The sequence below is a fragment of the Amblyomma mixtum genome, chromosome 6 (genome assembly GCF_055824585.1).
Source record: "Amblyomma mixtum isolate Tamu chromosome 6, ASM5582458v1, whole genome shotgun sequence".
In the NCBI taxonomy this organism is placed as follows: domain Eukaryota; kingdom Metazoa; phylum Arthropoda; class Arachnida; order Ixodida; family Ixodidae; genus Amblyomma; species Amblyomma mixtum.
In genome coordinates this window covers 48694025-48721973 of record NC_143017.1, presented here as the reverse complement: position 1 = coordinate 48721973, position 27949 = coordinate 48694025, and the positions used below count along the sequence as shown (strand labels likewise).

At 51.1% G+C, this 27949-nt stretch overlaps 1 protein-coding gene across 1 annotated transcript; it reads right to left on the bottom strand.

Annotated features, from left to right (window-relative positions):
• Positions 1-130: 130 nt before the first annotated feature.
• LOC149339023 (uncharacterized) lies at positions 131-27949 on the bottom strand. The gene is made up of 3 exons (XM_089550856.1): positions 27920-27949; positions 24988-25947; positions 131-1766 (listed from the first exon to the last, which is right to left on the bottom strand). Exons 1-3 carry the CDS (start codon positions 27947-27949, stop codon positions 1758-1760), a joined length of 999 nt encoding a protein of 332 aa, XP_089406982.1. The 3' UTR covers positions 131-1757.

Sequence of the window (27949 nt, the reverse complement as noted above, 5' to 3'; positions counted from 1 at the left end):
GTACTCGTTGAATAATGGAATAAAATTAAAGGCGAATTAACAAGCGCATTTTCATTAAGCAGGCAGTGTTTCAGATTACGCTAGCGGCTTGCAAGCACAAACGTTTATAATACACGACGCTTAAACAGAGTCGGCTAAATATGTTTTTATTTAAAATCTTAAAATTCACATTTCAGCATAGAGAAGGTTTATTTAATTGCAAGCACCCGGTTCCCTTTGACAATTACCATCATCACTCTCAGCCGGCGAATGAACTAAGAAAAGCTACTTTTTGAATGTTGATCCGGCAACTAGTCCCACAGACACGTGCGCTCCTCAAATTGGTGTCGCTAACAGCATTTTCAGTTCATTCCTGACACGTTGTGAAGGCCGGCGGGCCACTTCGGGAATTCTCGTTCAGCAGACATCCGCTCTATCAAATCCGACATTATCAGAAAAATGTTGTAAGAAGTGGTCCCGTTAATTAACTTTCAATAAACGCACTTGTATAAGCTTAGTCCGGCGAATCCACTGTGATGTGATAGTAGAATAATAATATCGTTCATCTCCGTTTAAATTTCACATGCACCCATGTCCGAGAACTGTTTTTCAGTGCAACAAACATTCCCGTCGCAAAAACACCGCATTTGACGTGATCGAAGAAAAACACCCCTCGGAATTCGCCGGTGCCTAAACATTACACTTTTGATACGAGGACACGAAGGAGCCCTGCGTACACTCGAACACCTCGGCGAAAGCAGGGTTCTTGACCAGTGGCCAAATACACTTGTGGAGCGCGCTCACTGCTGCGGAGGTCGACGATTAGCAGGCCGCGAGGCAGAATCGCAGGATGAACTGCCTCTGCACCGCTGTCAACGAATCAGACATGGAAGTGATGCGCTCATGGGCACATCAGTGAGCGTCCACAGCAGCGGCGATTCTTGGTGAAGCTCTGCCGCGGGGATCTTTCTGTGCGCTGACTTCGGGCGATGCATGTCGGGCGATGCGCCCGACAACGGCATCGTTGTCGGGCGCGACAACGATGCCGTCAAGGGCCACTACAGCGGTCGCGAGCCTCGGAGCCGCTGGCGCGCTGACGGCCCCAAGGATGACCCTGACATAGAGTTGCAAATCAGCCGTAGCCGGGAACGACGTCTGCAGAGCTCTGCCCTTAAATGCGTACGCCACTGCGGCTGCGTAGAGCCGCTGAGGGCGCAGCGTCAGAGATCCATTGAGGCCGAGTGTGAACGATGTCTCCGCGCCCACCTTCATGGCATCGCGTGTCGTCCTGCTGTCGGTTATTCTTCTCACGAGAAACTTGTGCAAGAAGAAGAGGATGTCTTCCTCCAGAGTGAGCGCCCTGCTCTCCATGGCAGCCAGGCATTGCGAGTAGAGGCCGCCACCGGCCCGCAGGCCACCAGCGAGCCCCGCTCCCGCGGCGTTCGCGCTGGGACTATCGAAGATGGCGCGCATCTGGACCAGGTAGTTGTCCAGAGACTCCTGGAGGAATCCCAGGTGCTCCCAGTTCCAGGTCCACCGACTGCACACGTGTTCGTAGATGTCGTCGCATGGTTTTACGGTGTGGTTCAGAAGGCTTTCCAGAGCTTAGTACGGGGCGCTGCACGCCAGGCCCTCACAGCGACGGACCGTTACCGGCGGTTTGCCTCCCAACTTGGTCGCGAGCAAATATATGATACCGCACGCGAGCAAAACGGCGACGGCGGCTACTGGCAGCGTCGGTTTGCACACTGCGTCGATTCCAGCGTCATAGCCACTGGTCATGAAACCTGCGGAGAAAACAAAATGAGAACGTTTTTTGTTAAGCGCACTACGTAAAGTTCACTGCGAAATTCTCAATGATTCTGTGACGTTTACAGTGACAGTGCTCTTCGATTATTGCCTTGTCCTTATAATTATTTTATTCCCCATCCAAGGCAAGCTGTGTCTGTGTAACGCCATTGGACGTGACTACATTATCCTCGACCTCATATTTGCCAGTCTGCTGCATTCGGACTTTGTAAGAATGTACACCGGTTTCCCAAATGTTTTCATTCATTTGAAATGGAGTGTGGACAAAAAATTCGGCCATTCCGATGCCGACGGCTGCCGAATGCGCTTCGCTACCGCCGAAACCCAGCTCAGTTTCTTTCGAGGACACCAGTATAACCGACTAAAGCCGCGCAATGCCTTAGGGGCTATAACGCTACTCTCGTGAGCCCAAGGTGGCAAGATTGAATCCCGGCTGCGGCGAAGGCATTACGATGTAAGAAAGCAAAAGCACTTGTTTTATGAGTTGTAAAAGTAAAAGAACCTCCGAGGGCAGAAATGAACTGATAGCCCTCCATAAATATGTCCCTCATAGCTATCGTGTAACGCCGGGAAATTAAGCAAACTAAAACATTCCAGTATTTCCCAATAAACAATTTGTGTTCAGAACACGTGCGCGCCTGCGGCCTTGCTGCTGTCACTGCTATGCTACTATATATTACATTAATTGACGACAATCACCTTGGTAATTTACGACTGGGCCGTTTATAAAGCCCATCTGAAATCATCACAAATGCATAAAAATTGGTAAGGGTTTAACGTTGTTAAACCGAGTACACCTGCGAAAGCAGTTGTTCATTCTTGAATTGGCAGGGGCACTTAAGCTTCGCGTTAAGGATGCGATGTGACATTTTCAGTGTGTAATGCCCATACATGATGAACTGGCAATTCTCTACTTAGCATCCTTAAATGGCGCCGCGTCCTTATACCAGTAACAGCGCGGTGGCGCAGCGGTTAAGCGATGCACCACTGCACTGGCATGTGGCTGTTCCTATCACAGCCACCGGTTTGGATTGTGCGACCCATGTTTATCTTCCCGAGCAGCCTCTCGCGCAGCTGCCGCGAAGCTCCTACGAAATTACCCGAGCTTACTAGACTTTCTACCCGAGTTTACCCGAGTAACTCGGGTAGTAATTCGGGTTGCTATGTAACGGCAAAAGATCGTACGTACGGTGACAAGATCCTTGGTCGGTGCTGTAAAGGGTATGAGTGCTTGCGTACTAAGAATCATAGCGCAATGGGTTAATTATCTGCCTAATAGCGTAATTGGTTGAATCAAATATATTTAGAAGGTTGTTCTGTACTTTACACTCATAGATATATGATAGTCTTCATACGCCTCCTGGCACAATGATGCAGTGGTTAAGCGAGGCACCAGTGCCCTGCGATGGCAGGAGCTCCCAGTGGTGGTCCTGGTGCGGTCCAGGTTGCTCTTCCTGAGCTATCAATCATTAATTTAATTACCACCTGGCAGGGTAATCAGTTTCCTCACTATCTGGTGGGCAGGTTGTGATGACACCACAAGGTCACGTGACTTAGGCGGCCGACCTGGGTCCTAGGTTGCTCTCTGGGGACCACCTGCCATAGCTATGCCGATGATTTTTCGCTCACAACGCCGACGTCGGATTTTTTGGAGCACGAGGCCCTCAACGTTATCGCGTTAAGAATTCTGACTTTGTATGGCGTCATTGAAATCGGAGTTGAAATCCGAAAGAAGAAATGACGATACGTATGGCATGTATTGGGAAGACAAAAGTAGGTTCAGCCGTCGCAGGGGGCGTCATAGTGTTAGGTGGGCAGATGCTATCAAGACATCTGAAGGAATAAGGCGGCCGTAGCTTGCACATCGCAGGATTAATTGAAGGGATATGGAGATGGCTTTGTCCTGGAGCGGACGTAGTTCGGTGTGGTGGTTATGATGTTGAAAGTGCCAAAAAAACGGATGGAGTATTCCCTTCAGCGTCATCGTAAGCTCATTATTTGTTGTTTTGGTTTTTTCTCATTCGGTAATAAAACGCATTTGCCGTCTGCCGTAGTCGTAAGCATTGCCAGGAAGGCTAAGGCAATGTGCGCAGTCGCGGTCACACAGAACGTTTCAGAAATAAATGAGGCAAAAGTGGCTCTGAAAAGGAAATGACGAGGTTGCCTTAGAGAAAGACACGCCGCGAAGACAATTTATAAAATCTCATTAATCGTCACTTGGGCTAAGCAGAAAGGTCATGGACCAGTTTACAACTGAAGCAGGGCTATTGGCAAGTTGTAGCATTAATATTTCAAGCTACTATTTCAACGAGAGCAGAATTGTAAAATTGTCACGCACTGACCAGCATGAGAAATTAAGCTCCTACTGAAACCATCAGTAAGTTAGAAACAACAAACCTCCATGCACTGATCCTAGCGGAGTGTGGCCCTGGTTCTAAAAAGATACCCACTATAATGCTCGAAGAAACTCAGACTTCTTTAACTATTAAGATGCGAACAATTCGCGACAAGTGCACCGTCTCCACCGTCTTCTTCCACGTGCCTTGCACATCTTTCCGGCGCATACAGAGGTTTTATCGTGGGCATTCCATTGTATACCGCTGATAGAAAAGCACAACAAAAGGCGACGCTTGTCTGCAAGGGCACAAAGGAGACAAAGCTTAATTGAGGTACGCCGGCGGCTGTTCAAAGAACGGTCATCTGTCTAAAGAGCAGGCTCTGCTTGGCATGCACATGTATGACCGGAGCAGTGATGAAACAAGTGCACATAAACGTTGACAAATCCGCCATATTTCAGACAGCCTTCGTGTTGGAGGGTATCAGCAATCTCGTGGACTAGCCTACTCAAATTCTGCGTTGGACGTCTATGTCCTGATACCTTCTTATAAGAAGCTATTACTTCAGGTCTCATAGCATTAATCGGTAGTGAGCGCATATAGCCTTGCAGCCGCACTTTCAGTGGCTGCTCTGAATATGATTATGAGGAAAAAATGTTTCGAAGAGGCTTCTCCTCCCCCAAAGCATCAAACGAGAGCGATAAGGGTGCCTCACCTCACGATCTCGGGAGCGGGAGAGCACACACATTGAATGCCCACTTAGGCCACGTCACACTAGGGTGCACACCTTCCGGAGAGCCCGTACTGAGCCTCTTTTCTGCGTTAGGCCTAAAGCTCACCATGGCGACGTTGCACAGCTAACGCCGCATAGTTAACGGATTGCTGAGTAATTTTCCGGGTGCACTTGTGCCGCCTTCCCAGTACGCGAAGGGACTGCCAGGTGGAACAGCCCACGTCGCGCGGAAGTGGCGTATTCCGTTCGATACATAACGGAACGTGTGCCACACCGCAACTGCGATCAGAATAGGGGTGCACAGCGTACCTGAGACGAAGTGCGCGAGGCCTGGCTCCAAATCTTTGGCACCTGTTTCCCCCGCCGGCGGCAGAAGCGAGTCGGGCGTTCACAGGGCCCGCTTTGCTTCTTCTTCTTCTTCTTCTTCTTCTTTATCCTCTTAAGACATGGCTTCGTCTTCTTCTTCTCAATATGAAAATGACACATACCCACGCGGGGGGATTGGCCAAGGTACGGTGGTGAATGCCAAGGAGGTATAAGTGCGGGAAAAAAGCTGAGTAAAATAGTAGAATGTTCGAAATCAGAAAATATGTATGAATTGTTAGATATCTTTAATAATAAGCAAATTAGATATATCAGGAAACAAAAAAAATGCTGAAGCTCAGCTTGGCTAAGCCTGGGGAATGCGAAGCATATTAGTGGCTAGGCTTGGTAATACATGGCTTTCCTTGGTTGAATACTTGGTCATTTTAATACAACCACTAGAAGCCTTCGTCGTGGGGGAAGACAACGGCATGGCTACAACGGAACGCCGACTAACCCCGAGACGCGCGTTGGGTGAGCGCCTGGATTGCCACGGAAGCCGCGTCTGCCTGCCCGGTGGAGCGAGCGTTTCACCTACACCGAGTGTGAACGCGCGTTCGAAATGCGCGGGAATGCGCGGGTGTGACGGCTAGGGGTCCCACGGCGACGGCGCGAGGTGGAGGCCGGCTCTCTCATCCGATGTCACGTGGTGTGACGTCACGGTGTCACGTGGCGTGACGGCTGGGGGTCCCACGGCGGCGGCGCGAGGTGGAGGCCGGCTCTCTCACCCGATGTCACGTGGTGTGACGCCACGGTGTCACGTGGGGGTCCCACGGCGACGGCGTGAGTGGTAGCTCTAGCAATATGCTTCGCATAATAAAATGCGCTTTTGTTTCCAGTCTCCGGGCGTAGCTTCTTCTTTGTCTGCGATATTTCCCCTGCGCGCTGGAGGCCTGAGCGTGCGCACATATTTAATCACTGGCTACCGCTGGGGAAAATTAAGGCTGAAGTTCTGTCTTTAAAACGATGGCGTTAAGAGTATCCCGCTGTGTGGGCATGTGCCATTTTACGAGGATAACAATTACAACAACAACAACAAGAACGTGTTCCGTTCAGCGGCAACTTTGGCGAAGAGAAAAACAGCCTACCACCTAGGTCACGTGATCTTGTGACGTCATCACAACCTGTCCATCGGACAGCGAGCAAACTGCCCACTTGGTCGTGAAAATTGCTCGGGAAAAGCAACCTGGAGTCATACCCCTCATTGATGGCTCAGTTTGAAACAGCCACCCATCGCAGGCCAGTGGTGCAGCGGTTAAGCGATGCACCACTGGCCTGCGATGGAAGCGCAGGCCTGCACCACTGGCAGGCCACCCGTGCAGGCCTGCACCACTGGCCTGCACGGGAAGTTGTATGAAGACTCTCCGCGATCTATGATTCTAGCGAATGACCAGTTCCGCATATATGAGTTTGCAGGCAGAACTCCTAAGTGACAGAAAAAGAGTATTTGCGCGGGAGGGTTCTCTTTTGCTATTGCTTTCTACTCTTAAGTGCAGGTTAAACGTTATGTGATGGTGGAAGAAAGAACGGTGTTAGTGCCTGCGAAGTGGCCCGCAAATAGAAACCCATCAAGACTATCGTACCATACTCTTAAGGGAGAGTCCTTCTCAAGCTTTAATTACCCAACGCTTGGAAACACTGCAAATAAGGGAAAGGTGAAACCGTCACGGGAAATGAATTATTTGCTGAGTAGCTGGAAAATGTAAAGACGAAACTTTTGTTGTAAGTGCATATCAAAGGGCATGTGGGTGCACGCGCGTTCGGCACAGCAAGTCGGCAGCGGTGAAGCAGCGCACTGCTACGCTTCGCAACAAGATGATTATCCGTTCTTTAGTGGATGGTTAAAAATGGGCGAACTACTCGTCTGCAGCAGCAGGGTTAGAAGATTTCGGATCACGCGCCGTCCTCGTGGCCTCCGCATTGTGAAACGCACGGAGACTGCCCGTCAAACACCTGCTTTCTTGGTATCAGTATCTTCAAGCCACACCAGAGACCGGCACGTGTTCGCGGCTGGAGCTGCGTAAGAAACCCGGAGCCGATTCGGCGTATAAACGCGGCAGCGTCAAAGGCCTTATTACACAGAAAATTCAGCGTCGGGGTTGTCGGCGTTGTGAGGGAAAAATCACGGGCGTGGCTCTGACATGTGGCCCCCGGAGAGCAACCTAGGAGGCGGCTGGGCCACCTAGGTCACGTGACCTTGCGTCGTGTTCACAACCTGCTAACCGGATAGTGAGCAAACTGGCCCCTGTGACAGGTGAAAATTAAATTAATCACTGGTAGCTCGGGAAAAGCAACTTGGGCCGCACAAGCCCCACCGCTGGGAGCACCACCCATCGCAGGTCATTGGTGCATCTCATAGCCGCTGCAACACTGCGCCAGGAGTGATGTGAGGACTCCCATTGACCTATGAACGTAAAGTAGAGACTGACATTATGCATATGTGGGAATTAACCTACTACGCTATCGCGTCATACCGTTAAGACGGATCTTAAGTGTCTGCTCCAATAATTTTCCTGGCTTCTAATGAAAAGACACTACCGCTCTAAGCCAGAGCATTGACCCAGCAGCTAAGCCGCCACTTTTTTCTCCGGAGAAAACGTGAAGTTTGGAGCTTCGAGCACAAGATACCGTGCAGTCGAACGGGGTATTTCGAATTTCGGATATTTCTAAATAAATGAAAAAGGGGGCATAGCGACAGGAAGCATGTGATAGAAAGGGCATGCTCTCCGGTGAAGGTACTACTTCATTGTAACAAAGATATAACTGGCAACTGCAGTGTCTTAGCTCATGAAGATGAACATTTTTATTAGTTGTAATATGATACAGAGCTATCCATTTCCCGACTCGACTTGGTAGATTCCACTAGTCCGATTTAGCTATCCGCTTTCTTAGCTGGTATCGTCATTCACCGGGTAGGTCTGTGCCCCTTTGTGTGCTTTGGGACTCGACGGTGCTCGTGGCAGGGGCCTCTTCATGTCTTACACCTTCGCGGCAGCCCTGCGCGCTTCTTCTTCCAACAATGCATGAAATAGATGAGGTGGCATACCTGCCAGAGCCCCTAGCACCTGCCGGACAAATGGAGGAGAGGACGTTTCCTGCTTACTACCTACGCGCTCCATCTCAGTGCCGTCCCCATCGAAATCTTGGCTGGAATTGTCATCGTACTGCGGGCAGCACTGTGTGCTGAGCCAGCCAGCACACAGTGCTGGCTGGCTCAGCAATAGCCAGGATTGCAGGGCCTGGAGGAGGCTTCAGGTCAACAGATTTTTTCCCTACTTTATACTACACGATGAAGACACTGGGGAGCCTGAGCTCTGCCGTAGCTGCCACAGAATCACTTCGCAAAATCACTTAATTTGGGAGTGTCAGGATTCTCCTGGGGCTAAATCACAAATCATCCCAGACCGTGCCACCTGGGAAGCGCTGATCCGAAGGCACGACCCGGATCAGCAAAGACTCATCATCCGTCAGGCGGAGACAGCTTACCACAAGACTCTCTCCGCGGTCTCCGGTGCTGAGAGCCGGCTGGGAGGCGCCTCCTCCTAACTGCTGCGCCCCGACCGTGAGGCCCCAGGAAATAAAGTTCATTCATTCATTCATTCATTCATTCATTCATTCATTCATTCATTCATTCATTCATTCATTCATTCATTCATTCATTCATTCATTCATTCATTCATTCATTTCATTCAAGCTAAGCCGTAAGGGAATAGGTTGAATTTAAACGTGTTATGTTACTGGTCAGGTTAATGGTTCCATTGATACCACAACGCTTTCAAAAACGGGTCAACGTCGGCACTGCAGAGCCAACCGCCATGCGACATCGCTCTGCACATTTCAAAAATTGAAATAAGTCATGTTATTGCAGCTTTTGAATGTGCGCAGGAAGGGTGCTGGCATGACCACACAACTAACGAAAAAGGATAAGTGCGCCAGCAAACCTAGCTGATCACCGAGGAAGGTGCATATATCCATCTATGTGTGAGCAAATAAATTTAACCACTGGAAATTGCGAGTAGGATTAAGGAGACCTGGAAAGCGTTATACACTAGCGGCATATAGGTCCACCATCGCTGTCACTCAGCAGGCAAGTAATCAAAGTCCATAGCAGGCGGTCACAGGCAGATTAAGGTAGCAGATGGATACGCGCAGACGACATCACCTGCTCAATGCTTCGAGAATGCCTTGTTAACTTTTTCCCGGCCGCGAAAAAGATGGCCGATTATGAGTGTATTAAAATGAAAATTATTTCTTCATGAAGTGACAAACGCAATGAGCACTGTAATGCGTCAAACTGTAGCTTCTGAATTATACTTCCGAAGGAACGTTTCAAAATTTCTTTGGTTAAATATGCTGGTAATAGAAAAATATTACAAGCAAAATAAAAATAAACCGCTGCGCAGGGTCAGAAATTGATTACATAAAAATTAGAAGGTACAAAAAGTTGCACGTGCTCATAGCTACCGTTCTTGAGATTTTCAGAGTACATAATACACTGCTCGATCCGTGGCCTTTCAGCTTAGGCAATATGAATTATGTGCCATGAGAAAGCAGTCGTGCAAGGACCTGAAGTGAAGGTGTGGAATGTGCGGCACCATGCACTAATGTGGGCTTTGTCTGAGATTCCTCAATTTTTATTTATAAACAGCTCGAGAAAAGCATGGATGAATTTTTATCCTGTCTGGATCTGCACCTAACCCTGGCCAGTCCCCACCATGGGTATGTGCCATCGCTTCAGAGGCAACAACAACTAACGAACGGGCCATCCTCTTCTTGCGATACGCTGCCGCCATCTTCTGCCAAACGCGCTTGCACGAACACGCCCCCTCATCGGTAGCTACAAGAGAAGTTTCGACCTTTTATTTTGTTGCGAAAGCAACACAACGCGAGTCGTCGAGACATTTCGCGGAGCTGACGGAAGGCCATACTGCGCATGCGCGAGGAGCAGTTGCGTCACATGGCGCACAGCTGGCGCGCCGCCGCCGTCGCTGCGCGGGTCTCAGAGGTGCTGCCGCCGCGCTTGCCACTTGCGCATGCGCAGTAGCGGCGCATATCTAGCGTGCCGGGGCCGCCGCCGCTGCCGCGCGCTCTTCATCGTCTCTTTCTCTCTCCTCGTTGCCTTCGCAATCCTCCAGGTTTAACCAGAGCTAAATAACTGCCAATTTGTATAAACTATGAAAGGCCGTGGTCAGCCAAGAGAAACTAAGAAAGGCCAGGGTCAGTCAAGGTAAACAAAGCTAGCCACTAAAAGCTTGGCCATAGCGAAACTAGGCTAGCCAGTAGTAGGAAGCTATCGCTTCCAACCAGGTTTAACCAGAGCTCAACCACAGCCAATTTGTTTAGCTATTGAGCAAAAACGCGTATTTACGCTGACATTTTCACCTTTTTCTTGTTTCTAGTATTTCGAAGCGCATGGCAATAAAATAGGGCTTCAACCTTCTTTTCCTCGAACTATAGCTTGTGATCACGGCGCGCGCCCGCTCGAGCCTTCAGTGCGCAGAAGGAAGATCGGACACCGAGAAGAAGCTACGCCCGGCACAAGGCAGGCACAATGAACGTCCGCCTCGCTTCTGCCGCCAGCGGAGGAAGCAGGAGCCGAAGATTCGGAGCCAGCCCTGGGCACATCATCTCGGGTAAGCTGTGCAAGCCATATACTCTCAACGGAGGTGCGCAGTGGCAGACGTCGCTTCAGGGCAGCGTATAGTTCGGGTCTGAAGTACCTTACGTCCTCTCGAGTACTGGGAGTGTCGGCACGGGTGCACCTGGAAATTACTTAGCAGTCTATTAACTAGTAGGCGTCAGCTGCACGCGCCACCATGGTGGGCCTTAGTCCTAACGCAGATAAGGCACTCGTAGTTGGGCTCTCGAAAGTGTGCCACCTTGCGTGTTGTGGCCTCGGCGACCCTTAGTGTGTGAGCTCTCGCTCCCGGGATTATGAGGTGAGGCACGGGAGTATCTCTATCACTCTCGCTTCTTGCCCACGGAGGCGCAAAAAAATTCAGGGGGGCACTTTGTTGACCTAAAGTGCGGTGAGGCGAAAGCCTTAAGCGCGGTGTTGCTGCTTGTGTCACTGATGTGTTGTTAAGATGTTAAGCTTCCCCTCTAAGAGTGGAACGCGACAGCGTCTTGCAACGCTGCCAGGGAGATCACAGAACGCCATCGCCCGTTCGGCTCTACGCCTTGCTCGACGGTAAATTGGTTTTTGAGGAAAGGAAATGTGTCTCGCACATCTCGGTGGACACCTGAACCTAACGTTAGGGAAGGGAGGAAGATGGGGGTGAACGAAGACACCGTATTCACTAGGCGCGCCTTTGTTCATTCGAAACCATCGAGCTGGCATGGCTGAGTGGTAGCGTGCTCGTCTCGCACTCCGGAGACAGGGGTTCGATTAGCTCGACCAATTTCCTACTCGGTTTTATTTATTTATGTGCCTTTGCTATAAAGTTTAATTAGGCTAATTGGGTAGTTAAGCAATTAACTAAACTCAGTCCCACTTACTTGGAGCATCACTATAGGATCCCTTTAATTGGTTGCATGGTTGCTAGCCAAAGTACAATTGGCCCCGTTTGAAATTCGCGCACTGTAACGTCACGACCGTTTCGACCAATTGAAAAGCGGGAAATTTTTGTCGACAACTGGTGCTTACAGTGATGAGGCATTAAAGGCTTGCGCTTTAAAACCGCCTCGAAGCAAATTTTAAGGCGAACGAATTTAATGCCTCATCGTTGTCCACAGAAGGTTGTGACAGAAACTTGTCAGCAGAGGTGTCACGCTTGTGACGGGTGTCCACCGAGATATGCGAGACAGTTACTGCGTAATTTCCTTTCCTCAAACGCAATTTTCACTTTCTTCATTACGGCCCCTCTTTCTCTTTCTTCTTTCACTGCCACTTCCTGCCTACCTTTACGGTGCGGTTCAGGTGTATACCGAGATGCCAGAGAATTACTGCGCCATTTCCTTTCCTCAAAAAGCGTTGCGTTCAAAGGGCAAGGCATCGCGCCAAACCGATGGAGGCGTACCGTGGAGTCCCTGGCAGCGCTACAACACGCTGTCGCGTTCCACTGCTAAAGTCGAAGCTTAAGCGTCATTAATTAGCAGTTAATTACTATTTAGTCATTAATCAGTCATTTATTTATTTATTTTATTTATTTATTTCAGGTTCCTTCATGGCCCTTCGAGGGCATTAGAGAAGGCAGTGAGCGGTTACAAATACGTACAGAATATATACACAACGGGTTATTTAAAACAATAGCTAATGCGCGTATTTAGCAGCATCATTACACAAGATTTCGAAGTGAAGAGAATACAAGTAAACAATATTGCAAAAAAGTATGAAGCGCGAAAAAACTTTAGGTTTGAGAAACAAAAGTATACAAAGTAGTGTTAAGGCATAAGGTCATTTAGAAATACTCATAACACAAGCTATAATACAAAGCAATGACAACACAGCAACAGTAAGCGGCAAAAATAAAGAAAATGCATGTTTAAAATGTGCGAAATCGCTGTATACAGGATAGCAACGTGAAAATAAATAAAATGACCATTTTATCTAATCTACTACAAAATGATCCCGCAACCGTTTTTTAAATTCTTCAATGTTGTTAGTAGTAAGTAAGGCTGAAGGTAGGTGGTTCCACTCCGATGATGTCCTGGGAATGAAAGATGCCAAGCAAGCAGTAGTGCGGCAAAGTGGGATGCCGACCTTGTGCGGATGATCAACGCGTGATGAAATGTATGTAGGTGGAATGAACAGTGCTCTTTTTAGGTTTTTGTTCGTGTGAAAAATTTTAAAGAAAAGGCTCAGTTGTGACACTTTTCTGCGCGTCTGAAGGGGTGGTAATTACAATACATTTTTCATGTGTGTCACGCTATGTGAACGATTATAGTCCGAAAAAATAAAACGGGCTGCTCGATTTTGTACAGCTTCAAGAGCTGTTATCAATGATTTAGTTTGCGGGTCCCAAATTGAAGAAGCATATTCTACCTTAGCACGCACCAAAGATTTATAGAGTGTTAGTTTGACAGAAGAAGAAGCAAGAGAAAAATTTCTTTTTATGTATCCCTTCATGCGATTAGTGTTGGCGACAATGTGGCTGACATGATCATTCCAAGTGAGGTTTGGGGTTAGATACACACCAAGATATTTAAACGATGTAACTGGTGCTAAAGATGTATTGTTAATAAAATAGACTGGAGTATTAACCATTTTACGACGTGAGAAGCGCATCACTTTGCATTTAGTTTCATTAAGGGTCATTCGCCATTTAGAGCACCAGATAGAGACTGCGTCCAGGACAGTTTGTAGCAATTCAACATCGTTAAAATTCTTAATCACATGATAAACAGCACAGTCATCAGCAAAAAGTTTCATAGAACAGAAAAGGTTGGAAGGTAGATCGTTAATATAAACAAGAAAAAGTAAGAAACCGAGCACCGATCCCTGTGGCACACCAGATGTTACTGCAATTAACGAAGAGTTGTGATTGTTAGCGTGCACGAATTGTGATCGGTTCGTTAGAAAGGATTTAATCCACGCTAGTACGTTAGGGTCAATATTCAGTTTCCTGAGTTTATAAAGAAGCAAGCTATGGCATACTTTGTCGCATGCTTTACAAAAATCTAGAAAGATACAGTCGACTTCACAACCGCGGTCAAGAAAACATTGAATGTCATTAGTTAAAGTGAGAAGCTGTGTTTGGCAAGAAAAAATTTACGAAAGCCATGTTGCATAGGGGTGAAAAGTGAGTTGTTTTCAAGAAACTTTACCAAGTGAGAATATATGACATGCTCCATGATTTTGCAGCAAATGCTGGTTAGCGATATTGGGCGGTAGTTAGCTGATGAGTGCTTGTCACCAGATTTGTGGAGTGGAACCACTTTAGCTATCTTCCAGTCTTCTGGTAACCTGCCGAGCTCAATCGACTGTTCGAATATTTTAGATAATATGATAACGGTGTAAACTTTAGTGTTCTTCAATATTTTAGTGTTAATATTGTTAGGGTCACAAGATGAACTCAGTTTTAGGTTGTCAATGGTCTTAATGATACCAAAAGAATAAAACCTTATCGGATCCATTGGAAACTCAATGTGATATTCATAATCAGGGAACGTTGCATTAGAAGTGCGTGAAAAGCCTTTACCAAAAGATTCATTTAGAATATTAGCACAATTAGTAGCTGGAGCAGGATTTGATTGGGAGTTGTGAAGTGAAATATCTCATTGGTGTAGCTTATTTATGATGCTCCAGAATTTTTTGGGATTGCTAGTCAACATTGAAGGCAACATCACATTAAAAAGTTCTCTTTCGTTTCCTTCAATGTTATTTTGTAGCTTTTGCTAATTTCTTTTAGCTTCGACCAAAGCTCCGGTTTACCGGAGGACTTCGCTTTCCTAAAGATTCGTCTCTTCCTATTACCGATACGTTTCAATTGCCGGTTATACCACGGAGAATGAAGGTTCGTTCTGATGTTTATCTGTGGGATGTGTAAATCTATAAGTTCATGCAGTTTATCCCTAAACAAACACCAATTAATGTTGACTGAACGTTGATCGAAGTTTGTTAGAAAACTGTCGAGAAAATGCTCATTCATTATGTGTGACCTCATCCAGTGGTGACATCACCAGTGCCCCAGGGGCAGTCAGTGCGGAAAACGCTTTCGCCTCTATACGCACCTTAGATTGTCACAGTGCCCCCTCAATTTTTTTCTCACGAATTTGTTCACTCCGGCCGTTGAAAGTGCAGCTGAAAGGTAGTGTCGGGAACGAAATCTCAGGGTAACGTCTTCTGCAATCGAAGCCGGCAGCGGCGGCTGGAGACTACACTCGTGGAGGACAAAGTAAAAATTTTGTCCTTTCAGTTCCACAAGTGCGCTCGCACGGCGGCAGTTCCTAATAGAGCTAAGGTTACGGGGCACGCTTTCCAGAGAGTTTCGTCCGCGAATGTACAAGTGCTTCTTTTCAGCTCTACGGCTCTACGAATTCATGCTATGAAACCTCTCTGTAGCACCTCTAAAAGTAATAAGTGCTTCTTGCATGAAGGTATCGGCAGGTAGAATGTATGATTTGAACGACGTAAAATATATGATATATATGATTTGAAACGGCTTTATAAGTGACCAACTCAAAAATTCAGGGGGGCACTTTGTTGACCTAAAGCGCGGAGAGGCGAAAGCCAAACGCGGTGTTGCTGCTAGTGTCACTTAAGAGTGGTTACGATGTTAAGCTTCGCCTCTAAGAGTGGAACGCGACAGCGTCTTGCAACGCTACCAGAGAGTCCACAGAACGCCATCGCCCGTTCGGCTCTACGTCTTGAATGTCGGTAAATTAGTTTTTGAGGAAAGGAAATGTATTTGTCTCGCATATCTCGCTGCACACCTGAACCTCGCCTTAAGGGAAGGGAGGAAGATGGGAGTGAACGAAGGCACTGTATTCACTAGACGCGCCTTTATTCATTCCGAACCATCGAGCTCGCAGGGTGGAGCAATAAAGACAAAAAAAAAAGAGCTCGCATGGTGGAGTGGTGACCGTGCTCGTCTCGCACTCCGGAGACCCTGGTTCGATTCCCGAAGTCGACGAAATTCCTCTTTCGGTTTTATTTATTTATCTGGTCTGACAAGAAAGCTTAGTTAGGCTAATTGGTTAATTAACTAAAATCAGTCCCACTTAGTTGGAGCATCACTATACGATCCCTTTAATTCGTTGCATGGTTACCAGCCTAAGTACAATGGGCAATTCGCGCACTGTGACGTCACGACAATTTCGACCTATTTCTTTCTTTACATGCAGCGCAAAAGACGCGACAAGGGAACACCGCCGTAATACTTTCTTTTCTCTCGTCCGATTGTGAGCGCTGTTTGGACATATGATGCGTGCGTCCAGTAGCAGTAGTACAAGACATTTATTCGGCCATAATTTATAGGCCGAGCATGTCGACCACCTGGGCGACCAGAAGTCGCTGTTCTTCCTCACCTTCAGAGCCAAGCCAGTCGAGCTAGGTGGTGATGGATAGAGAGGGTGGGAGGTAGGAACCCGACTGCTGAGCAGCCGGGCAATAGAAGAGGTAATGGGCCAGGTCCGCATAGATACAGGGGCAGTTGGGCCAGGAAGGGTCCGATCGATAGCGATAGAGAAAGAGGCGAGACGGGGGGATAACTGCATTCATTTGGATGTGTCGAAGAAGGCGAGCCTCCGGCACCGTGAGTGATGGATGAGGGGGAGGGAAAAGGCGTTTGTCTAGACGGAGCTCGAGGTAGACCTCTTTTATGGCGCGGCGAAGGGTGAGTTTCTCACCGTCCTCCGAGGGCTTGGGCTAGGGGATCAATGGTGGCCGGAAAAGTGTGTCGCGGGCGAGCTGATGGGCTAGCTCATTGCCGTCAATCCCTGAATGCCCAGTGACCAGCGGAGAAAAACGATGGAAGGCTGCAATGCGGAGACCGCTCGTTCGACCTCCTGCTGGAGAGAAGGGGTTAGGGTGCGTTTCTGTAGGTGGTGTATAGCGGCTTGTGAGTCTGAGTAGACTGTGTACTTTTCAAGAGAGGGAAGGAGAGCAAATGACTGGAGGGCATGCGCAATGGCGGGGCTCTCGAGGGACAATGCATCCGTAGGGTGTAGATACGGCCCGCTGGTGTGGGTTTCAGGAGCGGGGAGGTGGGGATGGTACAGGGCGTAGCCGCAGGAACCTCGAGGAGCCACGAAGGAGGCATCAGTGTAGGCTACACCCTGGGTATCAAAGAGAGGTGAATGGTGCTGCGCGGCCGCATGACGGCGGAAGCCGTGCAGGACGGAAGACATGTTGTCGGGAGGGGGAGGATACGAAGATTGGGAGCCGGGGTTGGAATAGGAGAGGTAAAAGGGGCGATGGGAATGGGCGATATACCCGCTTGAGTCAGCAACCACTGACCCTGACCGGTTAGGGAAAGCCGGGCAAGCTGCGAGTCACGATGGAGCGAGAGAAGAGAACGGAGAGGATGAAAGAGACCTATGGCAAAGGTCTTAGCGGTATAGGTAGTGATAGGGAGGTTGAGAGCTGCCTTGTAGAGGCCCACAAGGGCAGTCTAGAGAGTGTTAAGTTGAGTCTGATTGAAGGAAATGTAGGGTGCAAAGTACAAGACCTTCTTGAGGGCCAGCGCTTAGGCAACTCGGCGCGCATGAGCCTCGTGGAGACTTGAGCGACGAGTGACCACGCGCTGCAGGAGGTTAGTTACCGAGTGGCAGGTGGTGACAGCGTGGTGGAGGGCTTGCACGTTCTTGGCCGCATGCAAAGGGAAGCCAAGAACTTTGCACTGCGTGACGACAGGAATGGGAGAGCCAGAAAGGTGGAGAGAGACGAAGTGGTTGTGTGAGCGCTGCGCTGGTATGAGGAATGGTTGAGAAGGAGAAGCTCGGATTTTTCAGGAGCAGGAGAGAGGCCAGTGGTGGCGAGAAACGAGTCAGTGAGATCTAGGCCACGTTGCAGGGTGTCCTGTACGTGACCGGGGGAGCCCGACGAGCACCAGAGAGTCATGTCATCGGCGTAAATTATATGATGCAGATCGGGAATTTCAGCTAGCTGGGAGGCGAGAGGGGCCATAGTAAGATTGAAAAGGGTAGGAGAGAGAACAGCACCTTGAGGAGTGCCACGGGTGAGGTGGTGGGGGTCGGATAGATTGGTGTCTACTCGAAAGCGAGGCACACGTTTAGTGAGGAATTAACGGATATAAGAGTACATGCGGGGGCCACAGTCTAGGGAGTCGAGTTGGGGAAGGATGTGGTCGTAGCAAACACTGTCGAAGGCCTTGCGAACATCGACGGTCACAAGTGGGTGAATTTTAGGGGGGTAGGTGACAGAAAGTTGGGCTGGAGAATCAGAAACAGATCCTGTGCACAGACGCGCCGTCGGAAGCCGATGAGAGACGGGGAAGAACTCCCTCGCCTCGAGAAAATTATAGAGGCGAGTCAGGGCCATTCGCTCAAGGGTCTTACCAACACACGATGTCAGGGAGATTTGGCGGAGGTTAGAGAGAGAGGGAGGTTTGCCCGGCTTTGGAATCATAGAAATGAGGGAGGAGGTCCAGGAGCTCGACAGGCAGCCGCTGTTCCAGGCCTCATTGTAGGTTTGAAGGAGGAATTCTTTGGTGCAGTCAGGAAGGTTGCGAAGTGTGGTATATGTAATGGCACCCTCACCGGGAGCCGAGCGTGGAGCATTAGCAGCCAGAGCCGATTCGAGCTCTCGGAGAGTGAAGGAGTGGTCCAGATCGGGGTTAGGTCCTCCCGAGTACATCGGGTAGGAGGGTGCCAGAAGGGGAGGGAGGTAGAGGCGAGCTGATCAAAAACATCAGAGGGAGTCCCCTGAGTGAGGGCTTTAGCTAGAGTGGGAGCAAGGGCAGGCTTAGTGCCAAGAAGGGATTTGAAGAGAGACCATGTGGATCGCGAATGCAAAGCAGAGTCAAGACGGTCACAAAGAGCACTCCAACGAGACTGCTCGAGTGAGGCGCAGTCGGTGACGATCTCGGCCCGCAGAGCAGTGAGCCGGGAGGATAGTTGGACATTGTGGGGTTGGGAGCGAAAGGAGCGTTGAAGACGTTTACGGCGATGCCATACACGGAGAAAATGAGGATATTTGTCTGGGACTGTGTGATGAGTGCGTACGCGACGGCTACTGGACGTGAGCGGTGCAGTGATGCGCGACGTCCAGTCGTAGGATTGAAAGGCGTCGGAGGCGAGATTAGTACGGAAGGCGTGCCAATCAGTGTGAATGACCGCATGACATCGAGGGATGTGGGAAAGAGAGGTGTGAATATGAACGAGAAAGTGATCACTGAGAAGAGTTTCGGCTGTCACCTGCCGGTGAAAGGAAAGTGAACCCCGTGAGAAAGTGAGGTGAGGTGTCATGGGGCGCTGTGAGGGAGTGCCCGCTCGAGTAGGGGAGCCAGAAGTATTAAGAATGGTGAGGTGGCGTTCCTGGGCCAGACAGTGGAGGAGGCGGCCGGGTTTGGGGGTAGCCCCAGAGTGTATGAGGGGCATTGAAGTCACCACCAAAGAGGAGATGGGACTTAGAGGGAAGACAGTGAAGGAACTTGCCCTGGGCAGAGAATAAAGAGGAGGTGACAGGGGGGTTGTAGAAAGACAAAAGGGTGAGTGAGACGCGGGAAGAAGGGTGGTAATAGACCACACCAACCAAATATTTAAGGAGGGTGGAGGGATGTCAAGTGGCTCCACGAGCACGTCGCTGCGTATATAAATCGACGCAAGTGGTGTGGACGTAGTGGCATGGTAGGCGCGGTAGCCTGGGACAGTGCGGGCTGTCCGAGTCTCTTGGAGAAGAAGAAAATGGGGCAAGGAGGGGCGGGTGAGGAGATACTGGTGGAGGGGGGTCTTATTATGGCACAGATTTCGGCAGTTCCACTGCACAATCTCGAGGTCCTTGCCAAAAGCCATTACGATAGTGTAGATGTGGAGGCTCGTGAGGGTACGCGTTCCTTCTTTTTGGCCGGGGGCAGTGACTCATGCAGGGAGTGGAGCCTAGTAGTGAAGGATTCCAATTGCTTTGATTTGTCTTGGAGGGTGGTAAGAATTTGGAGAACCGATGTCTCTAGCTGAACCAAGCGAGTGTGGTGTTCCTGTGTGGTGGTTTCGACAAGATCAGCCAAAGGGGCGACCTGGGCGGTGGAGGAGGGAGTGGTGAATGTGGCAAGGTGCTCATTTAGCTTCGTAAGCTGGGAGTTAAGAGAGGCGATGGTTGTCTGGAGGGTTTGGGTCAAGGCATGGATCTGCTGTTGTAGGGCGTGGGAAATGTGCTGCTGCTCTCGCTTCTGGCGTTCCAGCATAGCGATCCGGAGGTCGAACGAGCGGCTTTCGTCAGTAAGGGATGTAGAGGGTGGTGCAGGGGAAGAGAGGGACGCTGGAACCGAGGATCTTTTAACTATGGCGGCATAGGAGCCTGGTGGTGACGTGTTTGGAGCTGATGGAGGTTCATAAGTAGAGGAGGAGGAGAGGGCGGGTTGCACGGCCCGGCGCAAAGCTAGGCGTCGGAGGTGAAAAGCATTCATTACAGGTTACACATAGAGAGGTAGTTTGGGAGGTGGCCCCTAGTGCGCCACCCCCCTCACAATACTAGGTGGGACCCCTATTCCGGGAACCCATTTGACTCCACCGCCGCTCGAGTACGCCGGACCATGGCCTGTTGGGCCGGAAGGTCGTGGCAGCCCAGCAGGGCCGCCTCCCAGCCCTCTCGGGTTGGTTGGGGTGGAGGGTGAGGGAAGGATTTTTCTGGCATGCCCACACCATATGGTAGGTGTCAGCCACCTCCGTACAGTATAGGCAGAGGCCAGAAAAGGAGGGGTCGAAGTGTTTCATGACTGCCGGGCACAGCAATGTATTTGTGAAAAGTCTTATCAGAAGACGCTCACCTGCTTTTCCCAGCCCATTGAGGGGTGTCGGGTACTTGCGGTGGGTGTCTTGATAGTGATTGACTATATCTTTAAATTTTAAAAGGGGTTCGTTGTCCAGACCCGAATCGGTAAGGTCATCGCCAGGGGCCCGGGAAGTGAGTGCGCGGGCGGCTGCGTCTGCAGCCTCGCTACCTGGTAGGCCTTGGTGGCCCGGAGTCCAGACTATGTAGCGGAGCGTAGGATCTCCGTCCCGTGCCGCTTTCCGAATTATTCTATAAGCTGTGAGGGAGACCCAACCGAGCTCGTAATTTCGACAAGCTCCTTGCGAGTCTGAGAGGATATATTGCGCCTGAGGGTGAGAGGCCGCCAGGGCGATGGCTACCTCCTCAGCGTGAGTTGCGCTGGGAGCTTTGAAAGTGAGCCCGTCCACCTGTATTTGTTGGTGTATGACCGGGGCCGTGTACCATCCCCCCCTAGAGCGATGCGGGCAGGCCATGTCCGTATAAACTACACCGTATTTGTTGCCATAATGGCGGTGGAGGGCATCCGCCCGCGCCTGCCGCCGGACATTATGGTCTTCTTTGGACATTTTCGTAGGAAGGGGTCGAACGTGGATGGCGCATCTCCACATTTCGGGCACTCGTACCCTTTTCTCTGTGTAATGGTTGTGTTCAATGTGTAGTCGGTTCAAAGGGCGACGACCGGACAGTGTCTGGGCAAGACGCGTGTATTGGTTGGTGAGGTGCGCTTCTTGCAGCTCCCGATAGGTGTTCACCACTCTCAGCGCGAGGAGTCTCGCGTTGGAGGTGGAGATCGGAAGGTCGAGCGTCCTTTTGATGATCTTACGGAGGGTAACCTCCAAGACATCTTCGTCCTGCTTGCGTAAGTGAAGGTAGGGTGTCGAATAGAGTATTCGACTCGTGACGAAAGCATGTGCGAGTCGCAACGCATGTGTGCTTCGTAGACCTCCGCGTTTGTTGGAGACCCGACGGACCATGCGGCCAACCTGGTCTCCATCCTTACGCAGCTTGTCCAGTGTTGTGTCTGCGTGACGTGTTCTACTAATAAAGATTTGGTTTGGTTTTGGTTTTGTGGGGTTTAACGTCCCAAAGCGACTAAGGCTATGAGAGACGCCGTAGTGAAGGGCTCCGGAAATTTCGACCACCTGGGGTTCTTTAACAAGAGTCCGAGAACTCTGATCTCCGATGCCTCACGGATGGGGCCGCTGGCGAGGGAGAGGGAAATGGGGATTGCACACTTCGGCGATGGCCGAATATTCACGAATTCTGATTTCTGTGGGGAGCACTGGAGGCCGCAGTACGCCGCATAGTTGTCTACTATGTCAGCGGCTGCTTGCAGGCATTCCTCCATGTGACCCACATTACCTTGCGGGTTCGATCCCGGCCATGGCGGTCGAATTTCTTTGGAGGAGAAATCCTAGAGGCCCGTGTACTGTGCGATGTCAGTGCACGTTAAAGAACCCCAGTTGGTCGAAATTTCCGGAGCCCTCCACTACGGCGTCTCTCATAGCCTTAGTCGCTTTGGGACGTTAAACCCCATACAGCGCATACTGGATGCCTTCGAAATCGGCCAATTTAGAGGGTAGGTGAAGCATTGCTAAGTTAAAGAGCCGAGGGGACAGTACAGCGCCTTGTGGTGTACCCCTGGTTCCCATACTGTACGGGCCGTGCTCTTCGTCCTGGATGTGGACGAAGGCCTGCCGATCCGTGAGAAAGTATTTAATATAATTGAAGGTGTTAGTGCCGCAGTCAGTCTCGCTCAGGTGGGCGAGAATGACGCTGTGCTTAACATTGTCAAATGCTCCTTTAAGGTCCAAGGCCAGGACTGTCTTGTCGTTATGGCGGCGCTCGACAGGAGTAAGCACTTCATGTTTTTGTTGGAGGAGTATGTCTTGAGATGACCTATACGGCCTAAAACCGAACATGGTATCCGCGAAGGTGTTGCGATTTTCTAAGTATTCTGAGAATCGATCTCGAACCATAGTTTCCATGAGTTTGCCCACACAAGATGTTAAGGAAATGGGTCGGAGGTTGCCTGTATTGATTGGTTTGCCGGCCTTCGGGATGAAGGTGACTAGCGCAGTTTTCCACTCTGTAGGTAGAGGACGGTACCCTTCCCAGACGGCATATATGTATTCTAAGAGTGCTTCGTACGCCGGATCCGGTAGGTTGGCCAAAAGTTTGACCGTTACCTTGTCCCGACCCGGAGCCGTGCCTACTTTCATTTTGGCAAGAGCCGCCCGTAGGTCATGGAGTTGAAATCGCCGATAGAGATCAGGATTTTCTCTCCCTGCATAGAGATGCTCCGGCCCCCGGGGGTCCCGTGTCTGGCACAGATATCGATCCCGCAATGTCTGTGCCAGCTCTTTGAAGGTGTTTTTGGGTTTCGGTGCGTGTTTGGGTGGGATCGATCAGACTACGGAAAAGTCTCCATGTGTTGCGACTAGACATTTGCCTGGCGGCCAGATTGCAGCGCTCCACCCAGTTGGAATCGGCAAGCTGGGCAGCGTACTCCGCCGCCTGCTGGGTGATATCGAGAATTCGAAGTTGGAGTTTCCGATTGTGTTTCTGGCGACGCCATCTCTTTGTGAGACTGCAACGCGCCTCCCAGAGATGGAGATGGTTATCCACATCCGTCACCCTATCTGTAAGCTGAATTTGCTTGTCGTGTTTGCGAATATTTTGTATAAGGGTGTGGGCCCAAGAGGGATAGCCGTTTTGTACCAGACTGTACGGGGCAAGGACTGCCGGAAAGCCGTCCAGTCTGGGAATCGTGCCTGGTTTAGGGGTCGCTTGAGGGGACGGGTGTAGAGAATGGTGTTGATGAGGCAGTGGTCGCTGCCGAGGGTGGCGTCGGTGTTGATCCATTCTGCGTGTTGAATGTTCCGAGTAAGGGTAAGATCAGGGCACGTGTCCCGATTGACGGTGTTACCCACTCTGGTTGAGACTGCAGGGTCGGTTTGGAGGGTGATGCCCAGCGTGGAGATAAGCTCCGTCAGCTTTCTGCCACGCGTTTCCTCCTTGCGATAACCCCACATCCGACTGGGGGCGTTGAAATCGCCCACAGTCAGAAGGGAGTCGCGGCCTGCCACCTTCAGTGCCCTACTGAAGATGTCGGAAAAAATTATGTTCATAGGGTCAGGGGGACAGTAAATATTAAGAATGTTTGAAGTTAAGAATGGCGCAAAAGACACACACACAGGGAAAATAGGGGATGACAGAAAGAGCGCCAACTACCAACTGAGTTTACTGCGGAAACACCCTCTTTTATAAGGCAAGTCATATAAACCACGAACCGGAAGCAGAAAAAACACATATTCATGGTTTGAATTCACACTTCGAAACACCATCGGCAGAACTTCAATCATGAACAAACTAGCCCCAAAGCAAGTTCTTCTGCAACGCATTAAGAATGTGTACGGGGGGGAGGGGTCAGTCCTGTTCAGGGGGAGGACGGAGACCATTACATCCGAGTGGGGCAGATTTAATTCGAGATCGACCTCTTGCGCTGTGTAGCTTTTGTGGACAAGCAGACAGGTGGAGGGGTCACGCTGGTACGTATTATATCCCGACACCTTCACTGCCGCCCCAGATTCCTGTAGGGCGACTACCGCAGTTGGGTGATTAAACTTCTCGAGATAGAGGCGAAGATGAGCTCGTTTTTTTTGGTCTTTGAGACCTCTGCAATTCCATTGAATAACTGAAAAAGCCTGCTGTTTTGGGGGGCGGCGGGGTCGCTTAGTGCCCTGTGCCATGATGAATTTCGGGGTGAGCTGGGCCAGCAGCCATCGCAGCCTGTCCGGCGCCCTGAGCCAAAGAAGGTTCAATGGGGTCCTCTCTAATTTCGCTGATATCAATGTGGCGGTTGAATTTGGATGAACGCTCCTTAGTGTGGCTAATGCGACGCCCCAGGTGGTTGGAATCGTTGATCCAGGTTTTAATGTTACTTGTGACCGCTAGGGTCATCTTCTGGGTGGTTTCGGCAATAGTTTTGTCGATAATTTCGGAAATTAGCTGGCCGAGACCGCTAAGCTCAATATAAATTTCAGCTACGCTCTTTTATAGAGCGTCCAGACGACTCACATTGGATTGGGGAACAGACCCTTCGCTCATGGGCTCCGGGTTCTCGTAGGCGGGCGCACCTTCGCGTGCCAGTGGCGACGATGTGGATTTTCCATGCTGCGAATTTCGTTTTCAGCCGTGAGCTGTTTAACTTATGCGAAAAAACAGCGCGAACAAACGGGGACGAGACGAAGAAAACACAGGAACAAGCGCTTGCTCGCATAGCGCCGCCGTTTCGCGGCGCATCTCGATGAGTTCGGGAGAGGGATGAGGAGGGGGAGGAGGGGATTAGAAACGACCCTAGGTCGACCACCAACCTTGCCCTGTGATTTCTTGGAGGCCTTCTGCTGGGTAGCCCCTCCGAGATCCGGGGAGTCCTCAGGCTGGAAGGCCGGAGCGCCCTGATCTGACGTTTGTCGGTTTTGCGGCGGCGGCGTCTTCTGCGGCTGCTGTGGCGTCTTCGGGTTGGCTGGCGGGGGCCGGGCGTCGCCGCCTTCTCGCCGCGATCCCGCAGCTGGGCCGCCGGAAGCACCTCCTGGCACGGTGCCTGGCGAAAACTTTTGACGTTGCACCGGAGTGTCCTTGGGCGGGCGTACCACGGGGGGTTGCTGCGCCGCCTGGAGACGACGGAACTTGCCCTTGCATGCCTGGGAGCCCGTAAGGTGGGCTTCCCCGCACACGAGGCACGATGGCTTGCACTCATGAGGTTTCATACCCTCGGCCGTTGTCCCCACATTCTGTGCACAATGGCCGCATCTTTCTTCCACTGGCCTGGGGCAGATGTTCGCACGATGGCCAATGGCACCACACCGGTAGCAGGCGGGAATAGTGCGCTTGTGTTCTCGCACCGGTGTGATAGTGGTGTTATAGCGGACGAAGCTCGGCACTCTTCTACCCACGAAGGTTATGAGCGCTATCGAAGATTTCCCCAGTTTTCGGACGAAGGCAATGTCCGCGTCCCTCCACACAATCTTGCCTTTGAGCGTGGCCGTGGTCTCCCGCTCGTTGACGGTAATAATGCCACGGTACACTTCACCGTTCAATTTTACGTGTCCTTGCACGGGAACCTGAACTTTGCTGGAAGAAAGGATGAATTCCCTGGCCAATTTGTTAGCGATGGTGGTGTCTTGGCTTGCGCAAATGAAGAGGTTTTGATCCCACAGGGGCCAGTTCACGAACGAGGCCTGCTGAGCCGCGTCGATGCCAACATAGGCGGTCAAGGCGTGGCCAAGTTCGCCCGGTGGGAATGCTGCCCGTAGGTCGATGGATATGCGTGCCTTGACCACAATAATGATGTCTTGTTTTTAGAATTTCGGTGTTCGACTGGGTCACCAGGAAAGTTTGGCTGGAGGTGATGACCGGAAGCCGCCGGTCTGCAGCTGTTTTCTTGCCGTCACGTTAGCGTTCGAGGCGGCGTCTCGCTTGGAGCGGTGGCCACCTTTGTGAAAAGTGATCCACGCTGCAAGATGCTCATCACTAATTTCTTCTGCGGGCAGGTCGTTTTCTAGAGGTTCTTTAGGGATTATTTCAGTGCACGACGCAGTTAACGGGCCATATCCCCGACAAGCGGAGGTCGCCATGCTCGGCGGTGGCTCGGGGATTCCCGATGCAGCGGCGACGCGTTAGGCTTAGTGCAACAGCTGCTCGGGGGGAAATCAATAATCGGCATAGAATGCCGAAACATGATCCCACCTGAGCACACTTGGTGTCTACTTGGTCCTGATGGTTTGCGGCACACGATGGAGCTGAATAATCCAAGGTTCCGCCAAAAATTTCTGCGTTCCGGGTGAAGATCGCGGGAGCCGAAGTAAGGTGCGTCTGCTCTCGTCGCGCCTAGTGGCGTTGCATCTGTAGCTTTGGCGCACTCGCGTTGTTTAGCGAGGAGGAAGAGGCAAGTGGGGTCGAGGGATGGTGGGTGTTTACCTGGCAAAGAACGCACCAGGGCTGGGCACATACATGAGCGGAAGGGTCGGCGGGTACAGGAGCAGCACAGCGACGGCACTTGGCCGGAACGCTGTGCTGGGGGCATTGGTGGGCGCGGTGTCCAAGAGCGAGACAACGGGTGCAGGTGGGAGGCTTAGGCTGATGGGGGCGGCACCGGAAGGCAACGCGTTTAAAATACACAGAGTGGGGTATCACGGTTCCAGCGAAAGTTATGAGTACTGATTCAGTGGTGCCCATCATGCGAGCAGAAAGAATATCGGTTTTGAATTATTCGATATAATGCATGAGGTCATCAGGGGTGAAGTGGCCACCGACGTTATGGATGACGCCGATGCATGAGATGGGAGGACTAGGGGCATATGTTTTGAGGGTGATAGGCTTACCATGAAGCTGAAGATGCGTGGTAGAAAGTAGGAGGTTGGTGGTGAGAGGAGAATGGGTTTTTAAAAACAAGGCTTTCGGCTGGCTTGGCCTTCAGGATGATCTCTGCGCTGCTCTTGGCGGAGAGTTGTGCAGCGCAGGTGACTGCGGCGAGTGCGTCGTAGAGAGGTAGCTTAAGGGTGAGGGTCCCAGGGGGCAGCTGGATGGCAACTGTGATGAGCTCGGCGCGGGGTCGGGTTACGGAGGGAGGATTACGGTTGGTACCGATGGTGCTCCAGCCGATTTCCGGGGATGGAGTGTCGTCTACCGGGGTCGCCGTAAGGTCCAAGTCTGAGTCCTAGGCCGGAGTCTCAATCTGCGACGCGGGTGCCGGGCTGCAGGTCTCGGTGTCAGTGGGACATGTGGCTGTAGTAGGTGCAGCGGCTCCAGCGGCGGCGACGAACGCAGCCTGCTGCGACGCGTCTATGGCCCCGAAGCTCTTGGCGTCCCGGGTAGCAGTGGGCGCTGCGCCGACGACGAACGCTGCCGGCTGCGCCGCGGCCGTCGGTCGCTCACGGCGTTGAATGCGGCAGGAATGTGCTCGGTGGCGTGGGCAGCATTGAACGTAGCCGTTTAAGAGACAGCTGCCGGCGTGGTTGGAGCAGGCCCCGCGGTGGCGGCATCGGTGGGTCTGGGCTGCAGGGTCTCCGTCAGACGCTGCATTGCGGCGGTGCAGGCGCGGCGCGTTAGGGTTAGCGAGGCGGCACGCCGCTTCACAGTTTTGGAGATTCTTGGAGGTCCAGTTCGGCAGCCGGCCGTGATGCCGATGGTTTTCACGGCTTCGGAAGCCTTCCTGAAACGATGGAGTGTAAATCCAGGGGCGGGCGAGGCCCTGGACCAGGCCAGGGACAGGTTAAAGCAGAGCACGATAGGCAGCCAGCTCACCAGGGCGGCGCCCTGCAGAATTATCAACAT